The sequence below is a fragment of the Manacus vitellinus genome, unplaced genomic scaffold, assembly GCF_001715985.3.
Source record: "Manacus vitellinus isolate BGI_N305 unplaced genomic scaffold, ASM171598v3 scaffold_64_pilon, whole genome shotgun sequence".
Classification (NCBI taxonomy): domain Eukaryota; kingdom Metazoa; phylum Chordata; class Aves; order Passeriformes; family Pipridae; genus Manacus; species Manacus vitellinus.
In genome coordinates this window covers 89,740-107,023 of record NW_021940718.1, presented here as the reverse complement: position 1 = coordinate 107,023, position 17,284 = coordinate 89,740, and the positions used below count along the sequence as shown (strand labels likewise).

At 56.5% G+C, this 17,284-nt stretch overlaps 1 protein-coding gene across 1 annotated transcript in view; it reads right to left on the bottom strand.

Annotated features, from left to right (window-relative positions):
• HOMER3 (homer scaffold protein 3) overlaps positions 1-11,125 on the bottom strand; it is a 22,264-nt gene extending 11,139 nt beyond the window's left edge. The window contains exons 1-8 of the mRNA XM_029963849.1: positions 10,885-11,125; positions 8,705-8,861; positions 7,584-7,715; positions 7,029-7,136; positions 4,308-4,429; positions 3,327-3,501; positions 886-996; positions 24-110 (exon numbers count right to left, since the gene is read on the bottom strand). Of these exons, the coding sequence (XP_029819709.1) occupies positions 24-110; positions 886-996; positions 3,327-3,501; positions 4,308-4,429; positions 7,029-7,136; positions 7,584-7,715; positions 8,705-8,861; positions 10,885-10,898 (906 nt within the window). The 5' untranslated portion in view covers positions 10,899-11,125. The remainder of the gene's footprint in view (positions 1-23; positions 111-885; positions 997-3,326; positions 3,502-4,307; positions 4,430-7,028; positions 7,137-7,583; positions 7,716-8,704; positions 8,862-10,884) is intronic.
• Between the last annotated feature and the right edge of the window lie 6,159 nt (positions 11,126-17,284).

The window sequence follows — 17,284 nt, the reverse complement described above, 5'->3', positions numbered from 1 at the left end:
CAGGGGTGCCCCAGATCTGCCACCTTCACCTGCAGCTTCTGCAGCGTCTCCTCCCGCTCCCCCTCTGCTTCCCAGCGGCCACACTTCTGGCTCTTCAGCATCTGGATCTCCTGGAACGTGAGGAGGGAGAGAAACACGTCGGATCCACCCCTCTCCCAGCGGGAGCAGCTCCCACCACACCCTTCAGCCCTCTCTCCAAGGATCCCACAATCCCAGGCAGCTCCAAATTCCCATCCCCTGCTGCCTCCCTCGGAGCCCTCGGTCCCCAAATCTGAGTGCCAGCAAAGCTCAGTGCCCTCTGCATCCCTGCTCCCACATCCCAGGGCACATCCCGGGCTCCTGGGGACAGGGACGAGCTGTGGGGTGGAAAATCCCGTGCACACCTTTGCCCCAGCATTTTTCCTCCAGCCTGAGCAGGCCCGGGAAGGAGGGACAAAAGTGTTCTGAGTGAGGATCAGGGAGCCCAAACCACCTTCCCTCCTCAATCCCAGGGCTCCATCCCCCCCTTTGCTGAAGCAAGGCCAGCAGACAGCCCACGGAGTGTGAATCACAGGGATCCTCCTCACACCTCTCCTCCTCCTCAGCCTCTGGAGTTAAAACCCGGCTTTAAATCACTCATTCATTTAAATGCAGCGAGAGCTGGAGGCAATTACTACACCAGAGGCTAATTGTCACTGCAGAGGGCTGAGAGGGGAAGGGGTAAGAGAGCTCTGAGCCTCCCACCCCGGGCTATGGACAGGCTGGGAAGCTCCCAGTGCTTCCCTCTCCCTCAGCTTTGCCTCCCCGGAGAGGGAACCAGCCTGGGGACCCTCTGACCCCAAACCAGCAGTGACTGACAGACTGACAGACCCCCCCAGCCCCGGGCTTGGGGTGCCACAGCCTCACCTCATCCTTAGCCTTGATGAGCAGCTCCAGCTCCTCCAGGGTTTGGCTCAGCTCCTCCTTGTTGTTGTCGCTGGAGGAGTCGTGAGTGCCCTGCGACTCCAGCTCCGCCACCTGCCAGGCAGGGAAGGCTCCCTCAGGAACGTTTGGGCTCCCCCAGAGCCCACAGCCAGGGTTTGGCTTCCCTGCCAGCCCACCCCGGGGGGACAGCAGGGCAGCAGCTCCCGCCTGGGGCTGTTTGGGAAAACCTTCCCCCTGCCCTGCCCGGATCGGGCTTCGTGGTAGAAAAGTTCAGGGGGTTCTGTCCCTGCTTTGCCCTGCTGTGCTTCCAGTAAAACACACCAGGGGATGGCTCCATTTTACACCCCTGGGCACAGATTTCCAAGGGCAAGGGAGTCCCTGCAGCTCAGCCCCAGCAGGGCCAGGGGGGGCTTGCCCAGGGATGTTCCCCAGCCCCGAAAAATTCAGCTGGGTGGCTTGGATTGTTCAGGAGGAGGATTCATTTTTTTAGAGCTCGTCAGGGAGAACTGCAGCAGCTCTTGCTGGGGCTCTGCAAACATCCCCTCCAGTGATGGGGACCCTCACACAGGCAGGGCTTGGATCCTGGTGTTCCCAGGAGCAGGGCCAGCAGGATTGGGTCAGCACTGAGCTCTGGTCCCAAAATGCTCTGATTTAGGGACAATGATTGAGGTGTCTCACTGAGAGGCTGCTGCCCCTCACCCAAAGCTCCCAAAACCCTCCCTCCTGGTTCCCAGCTGTGGGAACAGCCACAGAACAGCGTGCACAGAGCAGGGAAGAGCCAACCCAGTCACAAAAACCCCCACACAGACACCCACACGAGGCCTCTGCTACACCCAGGGCAGGCTCCTGCTGCGGGGGAGACAAATCTGTTCCCTTGCAGCTCTTTTCCTGCCCAGCTCCAGCCCTGGGGATGAGCTCCAGATCCTGGGGGATGGCTGTTGGCTGCACAGGCTTGGCCACACCACGGCCACCACGAGCAAACAGCTGCTGATTGCTGTAAATCCCTGCTGCCTTTCAAAGGAGCCATCTCCAAGAGAAACGGCTCCACGCCTCCTCCTCCTCCTCCTCCGGGGCTCCAGAGCCCTTTCCCAGCTGTCCTAAGAGCCTTTCCCAAGTGCTCTGTGGTTCCTCCCTCCCCTGCCGTGTGACTGTCACCCCTCTGCCTCCTCAGCTGGCCCGTGACCCCTCTGACATCCTGGAGGTCAAAGGATCCCGTTATTCCGAGGGAACAAGGCTCTGTTTGTGCTGCACCACCCGGGTTTCATGATGTTGCAGCTCGGATTGGAGCTAATTATAGCAGCCAGAGCAACCCTCAGCCTTCCTGTCAGCAGCCAGAGCTTGCCCTGATGCCTGGCTTGGTGGGAAGGGGGGGGGCACAGCCCTTGGTCTGGCTGGGAGCTGGGAACTACTTCCAGAAAACACCAAGGGAGGCTGAAATTCTGTGACTCTGTGCTCTGGTTTCCTCCCTTCACCCCCGGGGGCTCAGCACACCCCCTGTGCAGAGCAGGGGAGCTCATCCACAGCTCATCCAGACCTCCCAAGCCTTGTTCCTCAACGTGTTTTCCTTGCCAGGCTGGTGCAGCATCCTGGATTTCCATCCTGCCCTGATGCCTGGCTGGGTGGGAAGGGGGGGCACAGCCCTTGGTCTGGCTGGGAGCTGGAAACTCCCTCCAGAAAGCACCAAGGGAGGCTGAAATTCTGTGACTTTGTGCTCTGGTTTCCTCCCTTCACTCTCGGGGACTCTGTGCAGAGTCCCTGTGCAGAGCAGAGGAGCTCATCCAGAGCTCATCCAGAGCTCATCCAGAGCTCATCCAGAGCTCCCCAGCCTCATTCCTCGACATGTTTCCCCTGCCAGGCTCTTGCAGCATCCTGGATTTCCATCCCATGTCCAGGGCAGACGGGAGAGCAGGGCCAGGGGCCTGGGATGTTGATGGGGTGGATGGGATGGGGGATGGGTGGGGTGGGATGGGATGGGGGGATGGGATGGGATGGGATGGGTTGGATGGGATGGGATGATGGATGGGATTGGGAATGGGATGGGATGGGATGGGATGGATGGGATGGGATGGGGATGGGGGTGGATGGGGTGGGATGGGATGGGATGGGATGGGATTTGGGATGGGATGGGATGGGATGGGATGGGATGGGATGGGAATGGGGTGGGAATGGGATGGGCGATGGGATGGGATGGGGATGGGTGGGGTGGGATGGGGGGATGGGGTGGGATGGGGTGGGATGGGATGGATGGGTGGGATGGATGGGATGGATGGATGGGATGGATGGATGGGGATGGGATGGGGTGGGATGGTGTGGGATGGGGTGGGATGGGATGAGGTGGGATGGGGTGGGATGGGGTGGGATGGTTGGGTGGGCATGGGCTGGGATGGGATGGGAGGGTAGGATGGAGCTCCCCGGGCTCACACCGCTGCCGCGGCGTCTTTCCGTTTCTCCTCCTGGTACGCCTGAAGCTGCTTCTTCCCACTGTTCCACTTGTTGCATTGGCCTCGTGGGCAGAGCAGGCCACCAGCTTGTTTGTTTTGTTGTCCTGGAGGCTGAAAGAACTCAGCGGCCCTCCCACTGCCACCTCCACCACAGAGGCTGGGGGAGGAGAGCAGGGGAGTTGAGCCCAGGACAGCAGGGGAGGCTCCTTCACACACACACACATCACCCCCCCCGTGCCCAAACGATGCTCCTGGAAGTGCTCAGAGGCTCCACAGGTTCCCACTCAGCCCTCACATCACTTCCCGAATTTAAGCTCTCCTTCCAGCCCTGAACCTGCCCCTCTTCCCTTTGTCCCTGGGTAATATTTGACTTTGAAACTGCAGAGATTAACGGGGTGGGGGAGATGCAGGTGCCACAAAAGGGGCTTTGCAGTGTGAGATTGTGAATCCACAATTTAAAAATCCTTATTGGATCTGAGTTTGCTTTGAATAAAGCAGCCTGGACTTGAGAGAAGGCAGCAAAGGAGACTTGCTTTTGATTTAAAAATACTCTTTAAGTGTTCAGCTGGGAGCTTGACAGGAGCCACGGGGCAGAATCCAGCCCAAAGCCCTTTGAACAGACAAAGAGAGGAAGCAGCAGGGACTTTGCTGGAATCATCAGGGGAATTAACACAAAATGTAGCCCTGGGCCAGCTGGAGAAGTGTGAACATCTTCTGGTATCACAAACTACTGATCTGCAGATAACTGGCACCAAGTCACGGAGCCTCCTCCTCCCCACGCTGCCTGAGCAGCACGTTATTCCAAGCTGGAATAACTTCCTGCCAGGAAAGGGCATCGGATCAGGGCACTGCTCAGCAGGAGTGTGGGCTCACAAGTGCTCGGGGTGACAGAGAAATGCACCAAATCCTGCTGGAATGGGCGGCTCAGGGGGCAGGAGCAGGGAGCTCCTGGGGCAGCCTCACCCTTCCGAGAGCATCTTCTTCAGCCGCTCCTTCTCCGTCGTGATCTCCACGTCAGCACTCTGGCTCCGGAACAGTTTGTCCTCTCCCGGCCCGTTGGAGCTGATGATGGGGCTGGGAAGCACCTGGGGGATGAAGAAAGGGGGTGGTTATGGCCACGTGGCCACGCAAGGGCTCTGCAAATTTATTCCCAGCCTGAGTCTTCTCTTATTCTTATAAGAGCTTTCCACAGGGCGAGTTCTCAATCCCTGCCCTGCTGGGACAAACCTGGCTCTGTCCTAACTCAGGGGGAGCTGTGTTTGTCTGCACAAGGAGGGGGTAAAGCCCCTCAGGTGTGGCCCAGCAGCCCCAGCCGTGGAGCAGGAATGATTTTGGAAGCTCTGTGGGCACAGGGCTCTCTCTTGGTGGGTGCTGTGCTCTTCCAGCAGCTGCCACGTCCTCCCCATCCCTGTCCCCACACCCTGCTGGGGCAGTGATCCCAGTGCAGGGTGGGTCAGAGCTTGCACACACCAGATCCCAGTGCAGGTGGACTCCCAGCTATTCCTCCCTCCTGCCCTGGTGTCTGGAATTCTCTGGCCCTCAGCTGAGAAATGCCAGCAGTGCCACAGCCCCTCACCCGAGTCCCACAGCCCTGCCCAGCTCTCAGCTGCTCAAACTGCCCTTTCCAGGGCTTTGCTGAATTCTTAAGAGGCTTTTCTTGCTGTTCCTCAGAGCAGGGGAAAGGCTTAAACTCCCAGCACAGACCTGCCAGTTCAGTCCCCAGCCCCTGACTGGGTTCAGTGCCAAGCCCAGCTCCTGCCCCTGGAATTCAGGCCCCACTGGGATGGTGGTTCTCAGGGAGAGAAACTCAGCTCAGGTGACTCTGGCACCCGTTTTCCAAAGGTGTGGGAGAAGGAACAGCCTCTGCACCGAAGTCTATCCTTCCCTGTGCTCCCTATTCCTGCACACACCAGGAACTGAGGCACGGAAGGGGCAGAGGTTTCTTATCCTGGTGTTTTGTGCCAACCAAAACCGGTGAGAGCTGGAGATGCCCCCACTGTTGTGTCTCTCACATCACCCACAGCATTATACCCTGTGATGGGGGTGCTAAATGGGATGGGGATTGGCCTAAAAGGTACCAAAGGACAGAAGAAAAGCTGCTATTCTGGGAATTCCCCAGCCCTGGAAAAAAAAAACGTGAAGCAGAAGGAAGAAAGTGGTGCAGGCGTGGAAAATGAGGGAGGCCTGATTTAATTCCAGGAGACAGCTCCGCTCCCTGCTCACTTGCAAACAGAAACACCATCAATTATTCAAGGGTGAAGCTCATGTTTGAGGCTCTGCTGATGCAGAGGGTGGGAATGAGCAGCGGGAGAAGGGGTGGGGAAGGCTGGGAATGCAGGGCAGGGGACACTGTCACCCTGTCACCCTGTGTCCCTGTCACCCCCCTGGCTGTGGGATGGCTGAGGGGAGCAGGGGCAGCAGGAACAGGGAGCGTGGGGTCACTCTGGGGCGGTTTTAGCCCTGCTGAGTCAGGGCAGAGGAAGGAACAGAGCCCTGGGCCAGTTCCCTGCTCCCAGTCTGACCCTCCCTCCCTGACCTCCCCCGTCCCTGCTGCCAGCACAGCCCAGGGAACGTGTCCTGCTGTGGCACCCGAGGAGTTCTGCCTGCAGTGAGCAGGACAAGAGGGAATAGCCCTGGAATATCTCTGGGAGGTGGAGGCTGCAGCTGCCCAGGAACCTCTGTCTCAGGTGAAAGACCCCAAAACTTTGGTTCTGCCGTGAATACTCTTCTCCCTTCTCCCCTTGCCACCCCGCAGGACGGGGCTTGGAGTGAGCAGGAGCCAACATTTGGGCAGATTTTCCCCATCTTTGCTCCCCACAGAACATTTCCAGTGTGTGCAGAGCCACTGCCTCCACCTCCCCCTGCTTTCCCTGCAGGCCAAGGTATTGTTCACACTCCTCCTCCTCTGCTGCTGCCACTCCATCTGTGCCCAGCCCAGGGAACATCTCGTCCTCCCTCCATCCCACTGCTCCCCTCCTGCTGCCAGGAGCTCTGGGGAGTGCAGAGCCACCTCTGGAGTGACCTCCTTGGGAGGGGCACCTTCCCCACCCCCATTGAGCTGCTTCTCCCTGGGGAAAAGCAGCACAGTTTATTTTTTTATTTTAATTTTTTAAAATTTTATTTTAATTTTATTTCATTTTATTTTCTTTATTTTATTTAATTTTAATTTTCTTACCTTTATATTTTAGATTTTATTTTTATTTTATTTTATTCATTTATTTTCTTAATTTTATTTTATTTTTATTTTATTTTTATTTCATTTTAATTTTCTTTAATTTATTTTATTTTATTTTATTTTTATTACATTTTATTTGCTTTATTTTATTTTATTTTTTATTTTATTTTTTATTTCATTTTATTTTTTTATTTATTTTATTTTATTTTTATTTTATTTTTTATTTTATTTATTTTTTAATTTTATTTTTTATTCATTTGATTTTCTTTATTTTCTTTTTATTTTTTATTTTATTTATTTATTTTTAGAATGGTTTAACTGGCCAAGAGGGAGGAGGTTGAACCTTCCCAGCAGCTCCATTAAAACCCTCATTAATTAATCCACTCAGGGGCCACCAAAAGCACTGCCCAGCCCGGGGGTGGCACCAGAGTTTTTGGGGAGAAGGGGATGAGAGCAGGAGGTCAGCCCAGGGAGTGTTTCCTCCCCTCCTGCCCCTCTCCCAGCATTACCTGGTGAGATGTGAGGCTCAGGGCAGGGTTGGTCAGCTCTGTCTTATCCTGGGACTTCTCCCTGGCCAAACGAGCCGCTTCCTTCACCTCCTGGAACTTCTCTGCAAACTGGAGGAGGGGAAGGGAAAAGTCAAAACGGGCACCAAACTCCAGCCGGTGCCTGGGTTACCCCAGTCAACCTGCTCCTCAGTTTAACAGCCAAATCCAGGGAACAGCCCCTTCCTGCCCCTGATCCTGGCACTCAGGGCTGTGGGCTCAGCCAAATGCCAGAAACGGGGCCTGAGGATTTAATCAGTGGTGCTCCAACTGCAAATATCACTTTAAAGTTCCTTCTTGCATCTTTGCATCCACAGGTTTTAGCGCAGCAGGGAGGGGATTTAACTGAGGTTCCCAAAGCCTGGTTTTTTTTTTTAGCAGGGGCTGAAGGGTTCCAGAGCCTTCCAGGGGTTCCAGAGCCTTCCAGGGGTTCCAGAGCCCCTGTAGGGTTACCTGGGAGAGGTGCTGCTCCTACCTGGGAGAGGTGCTGCTCCTACCTGGGAGAGGTGCTGCTCCTACCTGGGAGAGGTGCTGCTCCGAGGCAAAGCCCAGCCCGTACACGGTGTTGGCTCGGCTGTCGGCCCATTGCCCGAATTTCTGGGATGTCTTGGTGAAGGTCATGTTGGGGGTGATGGTGCTGTTGATGATTGCCTGGGGGGAGAGAGGCAGTGGCAAGTCAGGGAACGCCCCAGGTGGGTGGTGTGGGGTTGGAGGGTGGAATCCCGGGGTCACGGAGTGGTTTGGGTCGGGAGGGACCTTAAAGATCATCCCATTCCAACCCCTTTCCTTGCCACTCACTGAGATCACCACGATCCCCGTGAACTCTGGGAGTTAGGGGGAGAAATCTCTGCCTTTCCATCTGCAAAACAGCAGTTCAGGTTCAGGCTTTTGGTGACCAAAAGTCTTTCTAAGCCCGGCGACGTGACACGAAGGGATCTTAATCATCTTTTCTACCGAGAAAAGGGATGATAAAAAAAAAAAAAAGAAAAAGAAGCCTCAGTATCAGCAGCTTCCTCCACTGCTGGAAAAGATGATAAGAGACAGCAGGTCTCTGGGGCCTCAACAGCTTTCTGCTGTTCTCCAGTTTCATGGCAAGTAAGGGGGGATGGAAGGAAAAAAGGCTTAACCACCACTCAGGACTGGGTATTACGAAACTCCCTCTCAGGACTGGGTGTTATGAAACCCTCTCTGCTGGGCAGGGGAGCAGCAAAAAAGCCTGAGAAGACTCTGTGCCATCCCAGGGCTTCAAGCAGGAGGCAGGAGGGTGCCCACCAGGAACAGTTTAGGGAGAGCAACTCGTGTTTTGTGCAGGTGATTGAACCTCCGAGGCTTCTTCGACCTCTCCCTGTACGTGCAGGGGTCGGGTTCAGCACAGGATGAAGGCTCTTGGAAAACACTTGGGGTTGGAATGGGGGGTGTGTGTGACAACACCAGACCCCAGGGTGTGACAACACCAGACCCCAGGGCACCTTTTCCCCCAGCACAGACTCCGGTTCTGCCTCCGAGCGAGGAGGAAACGAGGCTTCACCTGACGATGGGAAGGTGCCAAAGCGCCAACCCCGAGCCCACCCCGAGCCCACGGGCAGCAGGAGAGGTTCTGGGGGGGGGGAGAGCCCTCCGTGGGGCTGCTGTGCCCCCACCTTGGTGCCCCCCACGCTGATGATCCGGTAGACGTTGCGCGTGGCATCGTAGAAGTAGGAGACGGTCAGGGCGTGCTTGCTGGCCGGGATCCAGTTCCGTTTGGTGGCCGGGTCGATCTGGAAAACGTGGGCCCTGGTGCTGAAGATTGGCTGCTCCCTGCAAGACAGGAGGGCAGGGCTGGCTCAGGGCAGGGGGAAGCTCGGAGAGGGGGGAAGTGCAGTTTCCTGCTCTTCCCCTTCTCTATGTCCTGGGCACAGCTCCTGCTCTTCTTCATGTTCCTGGGCACAACTCCTGCCCTTCCCCTTCTCCATGTTCCTGGGCACAGCTCCTGCCCTTCCCTGTGTCCTGGGCACAACTCCTCCTGTTCCCCTTCCCTGTGTTCCTGGGCACAGCTCCTGCTCTTCCCCTTCCCCGTATTCCTGGCCACAACTCCTGCTCTTCCCCATGTCCTGGGCACAGCTCCTGCTCTTCCTCATGTCCCTGGGCACAGTTCTTGCTCTTCCTCGTGTTCCTGGGCACAGCTCCTACTGTTCCCCCTCCCTGTGTTCCTGGGCACAGCTCCTGCTCATCCCCTTCAGGGCACAGCTCCTGCTGTTCCCCTTCCCTGTGTCCTGGGCACAGCTCCTGCCCTTCCCCTTCCCCGTGTCCCTGGGGTGCCAAGGACAAAGTATCTCCCCCCCAGCCCACCCCTGCCCCTCTGGGAAGGGACCAGCAGCTCCCCACTGCCCACACTGGTGCCATCGAGTGACCCCTCTTACTCCAGCAGTCGTGACCCAAGCTCTGAGTTGTTTTCCCAAGACCTCTGGGTTTCTCTGTGCTCTCCACATCCTTGGCACTCCTCTGAAGCCCAGTTTTAGAAGCTGGGGGATGGTTCTGCACAGGAAGAGCCCGTGGCTGTCTCTGCCTCCTCCTCCTCCCCCCCATCCAGGCAGTGGGAGGACACACCACTGACCTCGGGCTGGGAAAACACCCCTGGCACAGTAACAGAGCTACCCCAGGTACAGATTTGTACCTTCCTCTGGAGCTTCTCCTGCCCTGCAGACCCGAGACCCTCCCAGAGGCCACAGCCTGGGTGTTCCAGCAATCCTCTGCCCTGGGGTCAGTGGGTTTTACATCCACCTTCACCCGGGGATGGGCACGGGAAAATTGGGAGTTAAAAGCACAAATAGTCCCCCCTCAATCTCATCTTTAGGGCACAGCTGGTGGTCCTTCCCAGCACAGCCCCCGGGGCAGGGTTGTGATTAGGGGTTGGAACATTTTCAGCCCTGACCTGAAGGTTTCTTTCACCACCACTCATCACCTGGGTGCTCCCCCAGGAACAGGATCTCTCTGGCTGCAGGATCTCTCCAGGCTGGAGCTCCAGGGAAATGGATGGATGGGTAGGTGGGTGGATGGAGGATGTGTTTGGGACGTGAGCACAAAGAAAACCCTTCCCCTCAGCACAGCTCTTCCTCCCTTGACTCACGCTTGGGAAGCACATCCTGCAGCCAGGGGGGCACATCCCGGGATTAAAGCAAGTCCTGCAGGAACCAAAGGAAACACTTCACCCTCCCCAACGTGCAGCTGCTGCAGGGAAAGCCCTGAACCAAACCCTGAAAGAAATCCTGAACCAAACCCTGAACCAAATCCTGAAGCAAACCCTGAACCAACCCTGAACCAAACCCTGAACCAAACCCTGAACCAAACCCTGAATCAAACCCTGAACCAAACCTGAACCAAACGCTGAACCAACCCTGAACCAAGTCCTGAACCAAATCCTGAACCAAACCCTGAACCAAGCCCTGAAAGAAATCCTGAACCAAACCTGAACCAAACCTGAACCAAACCCTGAACCAAGCCCTGAACCAAACCTGAACCAAATCCTGAACCAAACCCTGAACCAAACCCTGCCTGGGTTATGGAGCCACAAACCCCTGAGCAGAGCAAAGCAGCTCAACCTCATGAGGGCAAGAAGGTCTCACCCAGCCCCTTCTCCACATCCTCCCTGCCTGGTTTCACCCAGTCTGCTTTCAGAAGAAGTTCAGATTTTCCAGGCTCCACTAACAGATGCTAAACTTTCCTCATCCTTTCACACACACAGGACCCACAGAGCAGGGAAAACCCTCATGTTTGTGCACCTTAAATCCCAAATCCTGGGCTGGTGAGGGAAAGAACAGAGGGAGGGGAGAACAACAGTTACCTAGTTGTTGACATTTGTTAGTAAGGGTAAGGGACTACAGGCCCGTGGAGTTAGTTTGTGTCTCTCCTCCAACAGCTCCTCCTCAGGTGTCTCCTAGAGGGTCTGAGGCTCCTTTTTGGTGTTGCCTCCACAGGGATTCATTTCCTAGCGAGGGAAAAGTTCAGTCTGTTATTGATGTCCCGGCACAGACACGGAGTTCAACCTTCCAGGGGGTTTGTCCATCCCAGATTCACAGGGCTTGGGATCTGGGATGGTTCCTCAGCACTGAACAAGGTCCCAAATTCACAGGGCTTGGGATCTGGGATGGTTCCTCAGCGCTGAACAAGGTCCCAGATTCACAGGGCTTGGGATCTGGGATGGTTCCTCAGCGCTAAACAAGGTCCCAGATTCACAGGGTTTGGGATCTGGGATGGTTCCTCAGCACTGAACAAGGCCCCAGATTCACAGGGCTTGGGATCTGGGATGGTTCCCCAGCACTGAAAAAGGTCCCAAATTCACAGGGCTTGGGATCTGGGATGGTTCCTCAGCACTGAGCAAGTGGGGTTTTTATCCCTGTCGTGGGAGATGGCCGGGTGAGCTGTGCCCCTGGAGTAAATCCCTTTGGCAGCAGGTGCCAGCTGTTGGGAGAAGGCCATGGAGGAGCCTGGAGGGCTCCAGTGATTCCAGTCATGCACACGTGGTGCTGCTGCAGGATGGAAACCCCCTCAGAGATCAGCCCTTGGGCAGGGCAGCTATTCCTGTGCTCAGTGTCCATCCAGGAGGGCTGTACCTGGATCCCATTCCTGTGCTCCCTGCCCATCCAGGAGGGTACCTGGATCCCATTCCTGTGCTCCCTGTCCATCCCTAAGGGTTGTACCTGGATCCTATTCCTGTGCTCCCTGCCCATTCACAGGGGCTGTTCACAGATCCCATTCCTGTGCTCCTTGTCCATCCATAGGGGCTGTTCCTGGATCCCATTCCTGTGCTCCCTGCCCATCCCTAAGGGTTGTACCTGGATCCTATTCCTGTGCTCCCTGCCCATCTGGCTGCACCCAGAGCCACAGAATCCAGGAATCCCCTGGCAGGGGGTTGGAATGAGATGATTTTTAAGGCCCTCCCAACCCAAACCGTCCTGTGATTCTGTGGAAGTCTTTGTTTGGTTGGTTTGTTCTGTTGGGTTCTTTTTTTTTTATTATTATTTTTTTTTTTGTTTAATCCATCAAAGGATACAAATTGTATCCAGCTCGTACAAGAATTCCTTTGTGCGGGATCCTGTTCTGCAAACCTGCCCTTCAGTCCTGACGAGGTTTGAGGCAAAGGCTCGGGAACAAAAGCTCCCTCAGAGGGGGAGTGGTGGAGCAGAGCAAACCCCGGGCAGGGAGAGCAGCAGCAACGAAAAACCCGGAGAGAAGAAAAGCCAGGGAAGCTGAAAAAAAACCCCAGGAAAGCTGAAGAAAATCCCAGGAAAGCTGAAAACCCCAGGAAAGCTGAAAAAAACCCAGGAAAGTTGAAAACCCCAGGGCACAACTCAGAGAAGTCAGAGCTGGTTCAGGAAATGTGATGACTTTGGAATCCCAGAATGGTTTGGGTGGGAAGGGACCTTGAAGCTCATCCCATCCCACCCCCTGCCAACGGGCAGGGACAAACGCACACCATCACCCACTAGCCCAGGTTCCCGCAGACCTGGCCTGGGACACTCACCAGGGCTGGGGCAGCCACGCTTCTCCGAAATCCATCCAGCCCCTCCCAGGTGGGAATTCCTTCCCAATATCCCATTTAACACCCCCCCCCCTGTCAGTTGAGCAGGGTTTGCCAGAGCCGAGAGGCTCAGGCAGGGAAGGACAGAGGGACAGAGGGACAGAGGGACACGGAGGGACAGAGGGACACGGAGGGATGCCCGGCACGGGGACACCACGGGAGGTGACAGCCAGACCCGTCAGCACGAGGAGCACCCACCTGCATCCTGCCCGCCCTCCAAAACGCTACGAAGCGTTTAAAAATAGCCCTGGAAGTGCCCGGGATTGGAGCTGTCATGTTCCCTCTCCCGTTACAACCCTCTTCTCCCTCCCTCCCTTCTCCCTCCCTCCCCGCGTTTTAAGAGCAGCGCTGGAATCTCCCGAAACGCTGACTCCTCTTTTCCTGCTCCCAGCTGGGAGTCCCCACGACAATACGGCCCCAGCGGCGAAGAAAAAGGCCACGTGTAAATAAAACCACTCACATATCTATACCCCCCCCAAAAGGGCTGTCCTTCGCAGATAATTAAGGGAAAAAACCAAAAGCAAACGACTGGAAGGACAAAGATCTGGCCGAGGCACAGGCAGCGCTCAGCAAGCGCCTGATGGCAACTGGAAGGGATCCAGGTCTCATCCCTGCCAGCACAAAGGGGGGTGGAAAGGGTAAAATTCAATATCCCACGGCCCCCCTGAGAGCTTAAAAATGACCCGGGTGGAGATCCCTTAACACTCCAGCGGCAGCGAAGCCGAGCAGTTGGAAAGGAAAAGAGGGGATGGTTTAACTTAATTGCCCCATTCCCACACACCGGCAGAGCACCTGGCTCCGGGATGCTGCCTGAGCAAAAACCCTCCTCTTGGGGGCCTCTCCTCGCAGGGGAGCTGGAAAAAGGTCACAGAGGGGTTTGGGGGAGGACACACAGGTACAGGGGACGGATCAGGCGCTTCCCATTTGGTGTCTGACTCAGTGGTCGTTTAGGAGAGGATGTAAAACTGCACACCGCTCTCATTTCCACCTCTATTCTTGTATCATTTCCCCTCTCAGCAGCCTCCGAATTGATTTCTTCATGAATAGCTGCTCATTTCACCAGTGCCAGGAGAGCAAATCGTTATTTGTCCTCTTAATTTATGGTCTCAGCAGAGCAGAGACGGGCAGGGCAGAGGCAGAGACGGGCAGGGCAGAGGCAGAGATGGGCAGGGCAGAGGCACCGGGGCTGGGGGAGGGACCTGGCCAGGCTGGGACCCGGCCAGGACCCCGGAGAAAGCCCCCCCTGTGCCAAGGAGGGACAGATGGCACCGATTCAGTCCCTGCCCCGGCACCACGTTTTGCCCAGAGGGGAACAGGGGGCACGGGAGGTGCCAGAGCCTGGCAAGGACCGAGCCCAGCAGCACTGCAGTGTGAGCAGGGATGTCACTGGGTGCCCCCGCTGTCCTTGGGTGCCCTCCTGCTCCCTGCACGGGCATCTTCCAGAATAACCTGGTGCCACTGCAGAGATGGAGTCGTGGCAAGGGCTGGGCCACCTCCCTCCCGGGGGAAGGGGGGACACTGCCCCTCTGCCCTGCTCAGGTGACCCCCCACCTGGGGGGACAGGTGACCGCCCACCTGGGTGACTCCATCCAGCACAGCAAGGACACGGAGCTGTTGGGACGAGCCCAGAGGAGGCCCCGAGGTGATCAGAGGGGTGGAGAGGGAACGGAATGCCTTTGCTCGACAGCTCCTGCTCCGGGTGTGGGGAGGGGTCTCCTCCTGACTGCACTGGGACTCAGGCTTTGTCCCTGTTCTCTGCTTTTCTGTGCAGTCTGGAGGGTTTTCCCCCCCGGAGATCCACGTTATTTATTTGTTTGTCCTCGGTAATTCTCTCCTCTGCCCGTGACCTGCCCTCCGAGTTCACTGAATTACCCCACACATCCTGCTCACCTGCCCCCACCCTCTGCTGCAGGACCAGGGAGGAGAAACCTGGCGTTTTGCTGTGCAGGGGGAAGCTTTTAGAGCCATCACTCCCCGTGTTTTGCTGTGCAGGGGGAAGCTTTTAGAGCCATCATTCCCTGAATTTATATCAAAATTTCTGCCCTATTTTCGGCTCCTGAGCGACGACGGAGGAGCAGGACTCAAACCCAGGCACGAGTTTTGAGGGAGATTGGGTAGGTGAGGCCGAGTTCAAAGCACTCCAAGTGGCACAAACAGTGAATAGAAATCGGGAGAAAAGTCTTTCACTACTCGAGGCAGCAGCTGGAACGTGCTGGGGAGGCTGAACTTGGTCCTCATTAACTGCGCCCGCCTTGGTGCTCCTGGATGGGGTTCAGCCAAGGGCACCTCTGGGAAGTCCACGTGCTGTTCCCCAGCCTGCACCTCCTCTCACTCTCTGCAGCTTCTCTTTGCAGGGACATTCATTTCCCTGTCAGGGGAAGGAGCCTCTCTGCTCTTGGAGGCAGAGGAAAAATCACCTCAAACCCTCTGGCAGCCTGAAAACCCCAAAAAATGCCTTGCAGTCCATCCCAAAGAACCACGGGGGCAGAACCCCTTGTTTTTGGGGGGATCAGAGCAGTTCTCAGCCCTGGGGACAGAGGAAGGGGTTTGGGGGTGCAGAGTGCAGGCACCTGGGAACCTTCTGCTGGGCTGGGCTGAACCTGCAGCCAGGAGGAGCAAAACCCAAAAATGAGGTTGTCTTCTGATGAGCCCCATTTCCAGGTGTGGGAGGGGAGGGTCTTTCTTATCCCTGGTGCTCCCCACAACTCCCTGACAGGAGGGGGGAGCCAAGGGGGGGTCGGGCTCTGCTCTCAGGGAACAACAGGACAAGAGGGAATGGACTCAAGCTGTGCCAGGGGAGGGTCAGGCTGGACCCCAGGAGGGATTTCTCCATGGAAAAGGTGCTCAGGCACTGGAAGGGGCTGCCCAGGGAGGTTTGGAGTCCCCAGCCCTGGAGGTGTCTGAGGAAGGACTGGATGTGGCCCTGAGTGCTCCGTGCTGGGGGACAAGGTGGGGATGGGGCAGAGGGTGGACTCGATGATTTTGAAGGTCTTTTCCAACCTCAGCAATCCTGGGATCTCCCAGCTGCTGTGGTGGGAGCTTCACATCCCCCAGCACAACCTCCCCAAAGGTCCTGGGGCAGCTCCTGCTGGCACTGGGAGGGCACTGGGAGGGCTCTGGGAGGGCTCTGGGAGCACAAACGTGGCCCAGCCCTGGCAGCCGTCCCGGGGCCACGCTGAGTCAGCTGAGCCCGCCTGTCCCTGCCAGAAATCCGGCAATCCCTGGGAGAACCAACCCCCCCTGCACCGGCCAGGGCAGCCCGAGGGGGGGGAACACACGTGTTTGGGACAGACAGAGCTCCCAAAGGCAGAACTGGAGCACAGAGAGGGCCTGAGAACCCAACTCCTCTTCTTCTCCTCCTCCTCCTCCTCTTCTCCTCCTCCTCCTCCTCCTGCTCCAGGGCTGTCTGTTGTTGTTTCCTTTTATCTCCCCTCGGCAGCTTGAAGAGCTGCTGACTGTGTGTCAGGGCTGTTTGGGGAGTGTGAGAGCCACCTCAGCTTCCTTCCCTCACGCTTCACTCCCCAAAATTCCACCCCTCTCTTCCAGAGCCTGCATTTGTACAGGGGTGCAAGAGTGGGCTTGGACAGTCCCCCGCCACCCCCTCCTGTGCGGGCACCAGCACCTCGATTGATGATCCCTGTGGGTCCCGTTCCAGCTCAGGATATTTGGGGACATTGCACTGGCCAACGCTAACTGCAAAACTGCCTCGGGAATCAAGTATTGGGAGGGTGGAGTTCGGCCAGCCCTTTTTTTTGTTTGGTTTTTTTTTCCTAAACAACGCAGGGAGGTTTTTGAGTCCCCTTTGCTGCAGCCCCCCTGTCATTGTCACCTCGGGGAAAAGGCAGGGATGGTTCAAAACCATCCCAGTGTCCAGACAGGATTGAGGGAGGCCAGACCTGCACCCCAGGGGAGGTGCAGTGGTGCAGCTCCAGGAATAGGAGCTGCCCAGGGGCTGCTTTCCCTTCCTCCTCCCCCAGCTCCCAGGAGCTCACCCAGCAGGGCTTAGCACAGGAATGGAAAGCAGCTGCCTCCTGGCCCGGGTGCAGAGAAAGGGAGCCCTGGCTGAGCCTGTTCCCCTTGGATCAGCTCAGGGAACAGCGACCACAAGGTCAGGCACACACACACAGAGGGGATCAAGGTCGTTTAAAGACACAACAGAGCTGAGAGGGATTTCTTTTCCCTAGGAAACCATGGAGCATCTTGGCTGCTGGCTGTCCCCAGCACATCCTGGGCATCCACCTTTTCCTGGGACGACTGTTCCCTCGGCTACCAAGCTGCAGGAGCTCTTTTTGAGACACACAGGCCACTGCTGGAAGTCTGTGCAGCAATTAAAAGTTAAAAAAACCCCAAACAAACCAGCAGAGCCAGACTGGAGCTCAGTAATTCTTTACACATCCCAGAAAACATGTCCTGGAGTAATTAGAACCAGAGACGTGGAGGCACAAGAACATTTCAGAATTCTCTGTGACTCCAACATGTTCTGTCTCTGCTCCAGGATCCACAGCACTTCCAGGCACAGATCTCTGGGAGAAGTCCCCAAGATCTGCTGCTGTTTTCTCCCTGCCCTTGCTGGGGCTCCAGGAGCACAACCAGGGCTCCAGGAACACAATCAGGGCTCCAGAAACACAACCAGGGCTGCAGGAACACAATCAGGGCTTTAAAC